Raw genomic sequence first — 6968 nt, 5'->3', positions numbered from 1 at the left:
GGCAATTCAGATTCAGCTCTAAATAATTCAAATTCAGTTTCTACTGACACAAATATCAGCCCATACTCTTCCTCCATGCCCATCCAATCTTCCCACGCCCCCTGGAGAGGCATGCCTCAGTTTGAAAACCCCTGCTCTAAGGCCCTTATTATTTTAGTCAATTTTGTGCTTCAATGTTGTGTATCCCCAACCCACCCTTCTCAAAACAAGAGAATTAAATACATTTACCAAAAATTCTGTCATTTATCTTTGTTCTTTGTTTTTGTTGCTCTATCAGTTAACCTCCAACCGGCGAATGCAGAGACACACTTCCTCTTGCAGGTCATAATAGCCTTACTTTATCACAAACACAGCGGCTCTAGATGTGACTGTGAGGAATTCAACATATCCTTCACAAAACAAAAGACAACATCTGTCCAGGGTGAACACAAGCATGTGTAATGGCTTAATGGCAGCAAACACAGTGTTCTGCACCCTCAAATGACCCACGCAGTGGTGCTTCCCCTCTCCCTTATAGGCTTTTCCTGAGCCAACAGTGCACATTTCCACAGGCATAATTCCCCATAATCCTTTAGTTCACTTTGAGTTCAACTCCAGTCATATTACTGGCTTGAGCAACCTGGATTCACCTATAATACACACAACTCCATTCTATTGCAGTGTGGTTTATAAAAATAATTTCTTGAGAATGCAGGCCTTTGATGATATATATATAAATCTTGACTTGCCTTGACCTTTTAAGACATAATGAAGTAGTAAATGGGCTTGGGAATGAATTGGGAAACAAACAAACACATTAGTGTCTTCTTATGTTCTTAGTAACAAGAATTACTCATCCTCTTCTTGAGTCTTGAGGGTCTGGCTTCCTGATTTGCACTTTGTCAGTAATGGAGCCCTGCTGGCATCCTGACTGTAACCTTTCAAAATAAAGAAACTTTCCTTTGTGTAGAAGACTTAATTGTTTCTGACAAGGACAGGAAATGTCCTGCAAACAATGACATTTTGGGACAATAGCTCTGCTCTGAGCCTGCTGTGATCTGTCAAACCTTTATAGAAAAAACCTTGGGAGTGCACACAAAGTACCGTGAATGGGTGTTTAATTTTGCTCACTTTGATTTGTGCACACTTAGGTGTGGATTTTTGCAAATTGCTCCCAAAACTGAGTTCCCTCTCACATGAAGGCTATAACTGCACTCACTGAAAGTGTCTCTTATTTATGCTACTTGCCTGCATGGGCACCCTTTTGACTAGTGTGTCAACTGATTGAAATCCATCTTACCAAAGACATCCATGGACAAACATAAGGTCAAAAAAAGACAACAAAAAGTACCAGTTTCAGAGTTTGTCACTTCTCTATCTTTTTAAAAACTGAATTTCTAGACCTAACTAGGAATCAAACATACTGATATCACTGTACTTGTCAAGGATATGAGCCGCTTGTTTTTCAATGCCTAATCTACAGGATTTGACTTCAAGGCAACGTATGAACAAATTACAGATTACAACATGCCGGCCCACATACAAAAAGATCACATTTCTGACCAGAGGGTGTACGCTAAAGCGCTCACCTGAGAGAAGAGGTACGACATAACAAAGTCATCAAGGACAGGGCTTTCTGACCCCTTGGCGACCCCATATCGATATGCCCGGGATGCCCCACCACTGTACCAGCCAGGGAAGTAGTACCTGTGGTAAATTTTAACAAGAAAATGGAGTCAGTCACAGGGATGTTTACATTGTAATTTGGAACAGATAGAAAAAGAGGCAATGCAGAAGCAAAATAATGTATGCTACCTTATTCTGAAAAACACATCTTCTGAAGCCAATTCGTCGAGCTGGAAGATGTGGTTGGGTGAAAACCACAAGCGGTCTCGCTCTCGGAAGAGACCAAAAAGGCTGCAGTACAGAGGTGATATACCTAAAGCAGAGCAACAAACCACAACCACATTACGTTCTGTAAAGTTTCACTTAATTCAATTACGCAACACGTTTTTTCAAAACAGTACAGGTGCGCTTTACTGTGTCTTACTAGCTTGATTCAAGTCAATTTTCCTTGTTCATCTGTATAAAGTAAGCAAACAAACACACAAAGTGCAGTACACCTGTGGAAACTGTGTTAATTTGAGTTAACTCAGGAGTAAATAATAGATTACGCTTTAGGACACACATTAGTTTCTAGTACCAACACAGGTGAACAAAAGGTCAATAGAGACAATAAAGATGGTCTAAAATGTCAGTTGTGTTTGGTTTATCATCAAACACATAACATGCGATTCCAACAACATGCAGGTTTGTCTAGCGCCCCCACCCCTGCATGGCCCTGCTCTGTGTATTATTTGCGTCATACTTTTATTGACTCGTACACCAAGCAAAGCTACCACATTTTTGCTTACCCTTAAACATAGTAAGAAAGTTGGACAGACTGTAAACAAAGCATTGAGATGACTGCACAAGCCAACGATTTTTCTGCTGATAGGTTTCACTGTGGCCTCTTGATAACCTTATCTCGGGACCTATGCCCCAAGTTACAGCAAAACACATGAGTGGGGGTGCGTTATGCAGGCCTCCGCCGCTCCGAGTACTCACTGCAAGCCTTGGCTGCGTCTATACACAGCTCCTCAACCACATAGTCTCCAGGTGGGTAGCTGAGGGAGCTGCAGTCGGTCAGTCCTTGGCTGCTGTGGTAGAAATGGAGTCTCAGAACAGCAGCGGCTGGCCTTGTGTGTGGGGTTTCCCGATGGACGGCCCCGTTTTGGTGCACTGCGAGGCATGTGTCAGTCACAGTGTCCATGGCTGGCAGGGAGGCCATCAACAACACGAACCCTTCAATCAGTTAAATGCACAACGTCAGCGGACAGAATAAAAGCTTCTTTCTTTTAGGCAAAGTGTTATGAATTAAATATCCTCATCAGCCAGGTTACATGCCGACATGGTCTCAACGGTTGCGTAAACTGTTATCAAGATTCAAGTATTACATAAAGCTGCAATGCAGAAGAACCATTGTCTGAAGAGAGGTTATAAAATCTGTAAATCTAATTCAAAAGCAGGGCGACTCAGTTAGAGTTATCAAACGCAGTCAGAGAAGTTTCACTGGAAAAGGAGTATTGAGATTTCCAACCCTTTTTGGGTGACATTTTTTAATGAAAGCTTAGTGTTTATCAAGTCAAATATATCATTTTCTAATTAATTACGTTGGTTTACATGACAAGAATCTAAACAGAATTCTCACTGTGAGGTGTAAGCATTTTGTAGTCAGCAGACGTAAAGCAGAATAATCCAATTACCTCATTCAAACAACTGCTACTCAGCCCACTACTACTCCCCTTGCCTCAAAGACAGTATTATATGAAACAGGGCACAAGTATGGCTGTTGTAGTTCTTACACAATCATAACCTAGAAAAGGGATACTGCCCTCGTTTTTATATGTAACCCTGAGTGCACCAAGCATCCTCACTTCAATTAAAAAGTACTCATCAGATGGTTTGTAAAGAGCACCAATATGTCCATGTTTTTTTTTTTTCCAATATTAAAAATGTAACAACACTGACGTCCTGAAATTAGACATGTATAGTAATAAGGGAAACAATTCAAAGGAAGTCGAATTATACTGTAGAAGTGAAAACTTTTCAACGGATAAAACACGTGAAAGAAAAACTACATAATTTAGAAAAAGGAACAGGTGACTGAAAAGAACAAATCGAGCAAAGGATAAGAGGAAATTCCAATGCACTAAATATAGACTAGATTATAGTAGTATAATAGAGCATTTGTGCAATAAGGACACTTGTGAGGGAAGCCATCCACAGATCGATAGCAACTCTGAAGTAGTACAGGTTTCTACGGCTGAGATGGGAAACACTTTGCGAACAACGAATATTCACCGATTGCACCTTTATGGCAGAACGGCAAAAAAGAACGTTTCAGAGTCCAGATGTGCAAAGCTGTGGCTACAATGGATGTCAAAGGTGCCTCCTACACATACTGACTTGGAGGGCGGTGAATACTCCTGCCATTAATTACGCTGTGCTTTATATTCACACTACATTTGGGTACATTTTAACATCCTTTTCTATTGATTAGTGTTCATTAAAAGGTCATCTAAATGCAAAAAACACCAAGGCTGAATATGAGTATTATCATTATAGATTTTTTATTTGATCTATCCATTGATGGTTGCAGTACAAATGCCCAAAAACTGTAAAATTCCCTTCACAAATTCTCAGATCCCAAGAAGCCCAAGGAAATTGCAACAGAACAATACAAGAGATGCAAGTCACAAGAAAAACAGCAAATCCTTATATTTGAGGAACTGAAAATAGTGAGAGCTCAGCATTTTTACTTGGTACGTAACTTAAAACTGCCAACAATCTGCTTCGACTAATCGACTAATCGATTCGGCATTGTACACTAACAAATAAATACAGCATGCAGTTTGGTGTAATGACATTTCCCACAGAAAGTGGAAGAGGATATGGCACCTATGAACATTTAGTACATTTGATATATTCTCCTTACTTCTGCAAAACACACAAAGGATACCTGACTAGATACCTATATCATATTATACAGGGCCTCACAATTAAACTTCCCCATGAAGCTCCAAAAAAAGCCTAATATAGTTACAGTTGTCCATTGTCCAACTATGCAAATTCAAGACTGAACGTCAACACTAAATAGGGAAAATGCTATTGTCTCTGGACACTGTTTGTTGTTATGGCAAGTTCGGAGCTCACCAAAATGGTTGTTATTTCAAGTGGCAGTTTAACCGGACATATCCAGTCAAATATCAGAAACTTAGCCACAGAACAAACTCATCAAGGCCTTGATCTTGCGTGCTACAGTTAGCTGTAGCTTCAATAGATTAACTTAACGCTAGCAGCCTCACGGACCACCTCTGTATGAAACGTCAGCTGCCACACAAACAACAGTCCGCAAATGTATTTCAGCAACTCAGAGTTAGAAGTCCACGGCTGTGCCCTTTGTAAAAAACAAACCGGATAAAGCTGCCAGCGAATTACTAATGAATGCAAACACTTACTTTGGTAGAGGAGCCAGACGTGCGGCTAGCCAGCTAGCTGCTAGCTTCTTAGGCCAGCGGAGTAGCCAGGGCGAGCGAGAGTTTGACAGCTAGCTTACGTCCTTTGACACTGCTGCTTCACTTCTTTAAGGTCGGCACTCACACAAGTTTCTGTAAGAATGGGGATTGATTTTATGGACGAAAGCCATCTGGAAATATTCCTATTTCCATGTCGCACTCAGCTGGCCGACCTGCTACATAAGCTACCTGTGGGCAGCCTTGTGTTACCCATCTCCCTCCGGAGGAACTTCAGCCGTCTATCTTGTCAATCTTGTAACTTAAGCTATTGCTAGCTAAAACCACGTCGTGCTGTGTTACAAATTCCTCCGATAACAGGGGATTTATCTGATGGCAATCATCTTCAAGAGCCGGAACCCGTGGCATCAGCTGTGCGACGAGACATTACATTACATTGCTGACATCTTGCCAAATGAAAAGCTTTAACTCTGGTAAGGGAGCCTAGCTGGTTTTGCCAGTTGCAGCAACAACGCAGCCGAAGTCGGTCAACAAACCAGCCTCTCCCACCATACTAATGCTGCCTTCAGGGGCGGTCGGAAATATCAAAATTACACCACGGACAAATGCCACAAGTGTTAAAGTAGCAACAGTCACATAATATTTGTTGCTCTTTCAAATTTCCCCTCGGGGATCAATAAAGTATTTCTGATTCTGATTCTTAAAGCTGATATTAGCCAGCACCGATAGCCTGAACGTATACTACATACATTTCTATTTATAAGATTGTTTCTATAAAAGTACAGCCCCCAAAGGGTTTTTAATAATACGTCCATACTGTTATTATTTTACACGAAGCACAAACAGAAACAAAACAAACACAGAAAGAAAGTGTGAAGATAATCTTTTTGGCCTTTGTTTTCCTCTCATATATTCCACCAAATAGTCACACACAAAATGCAATTATGCAAGTTAATCAAAAGAATATACAGAGAAATACAGACAAAATAAGGGTTTAGATGCTCAATATTTTTAAAAGCCTATGGTAAATATAAAATCTGTGAAAACATTTAAATATACCATGTATTATATAATATTATAATATCAATATTACAAATCACACTAGGCAGAAGGGAAGGCTACTAATGGGTTATAATTGTATCTACTTCCCTTCTATTTAAATCTATAAAATCTAAGCAACTTCTATTTATAAAATAAATGTATAGACAGAAACCGCCTAGTTTGAGATGGTCAGATATAATCATAGACTGTTTTTCCCACATCAGAACAGAACAGAACATATTTAATGGCTCTCACATAAACATTTGCGCACAGTTTCATTCATTATATCTGCTCATTTTTATATACAACTATGTTGTGTGTGGAAATGCGGACTTTACTATAAGCCCCTGAAGGCAGCATCTTCTCACTGAATCAGACCCTTGCCTCGTCAATCAAACCCGCCGCCTAACCAACATCCACCCACCGAAACTACTATTAACCACTTGTACCACATATTACAGCCGCACGTATACAGGGGAGCAAACAGAACACAATGTAGTAAACACCTTTGATATGAAATGCAATGCAGAACAATAGCTTTGAAAGACATTTACTTAGAATATTATGTTTTGATTTAACTTTATTATAATATATTTGGGCTGTAGATGGTGATATTTTTTCCCCCTTTAATTTGGCAGCCATTTGTATTTTTTGTGTATAGATTTTAACTCAGACCTCAACATAAATGTGAAGTGTGAACTGGTGCTCCAAAAGTGGGATTTTACACATATTAGACTGACAGCAATAAAAACATTGCACACTGACGTGAAACAATGATTTTGTTATTCTGGAAAAAAGCGAAACTGGATAGAAAATCACATTGGGCCCCCTCTGCGCAGCTGTTTTCACCACATCTCTAGGACCTAACTGTCC

General features: G+C 40.0%; 1 protein-coding gene across 1 annotated transcript in view; it reads right to left on the bottom strand.

The window, feature by feature from the left end:
• Nucleotides 1–5603, bottom strand: part of jak2b (Janus kinase 2b) — a 20611-nt gene extending 15008 nt beyond the window's left edge. Inside the window, exons 1-4 of the mRNA XM_035658541.1 lie at nucleotides 5040–5603; nucleotides 2587–2823; nucleotides 1795–1918; nucleotides 1569–1686 (exon numbers count right to left, since the gene is read on the bottom strand). Of these exons, the coding sequence (XP_035514434.1) occupies nucleotides 1569–1686; nucleotides 1795–1918; nucleotides 2587–2809 (465 nt within the window). The 5' untranslated portion in view covers nucleotides 2810–2823; nucleotides 5040–5603. The remainder of the gene's footprint in view (nucleotides 1–1568; nucleotides 1687–1794; nucleotides 1919–2586; nucleotides 2824–5039) is intronic.
• Nucleotides 5604–6968: the final 1365 nt, after the last annotated feature.

Source organism: Morone saxatilis, unplaced genomic scaffold (genome assembly GCF_004916995.1).
Source record: "Morone saxatilis isolate NCDOM2014 unplaced genomic scaffold, NCSU_SB_2.0 Contig16, whole genome shotgun sequence".
Taxonomy (NCBI): Eukaryota; Metazoa; Chordata; class Actinopteri; family Moronidae; genus Morone; species Morone saxatilis.
Note: the sequence above shows the minus strand (reverse complement) of the source record. Positions and strands in the feature narration are given on the sequence as shown.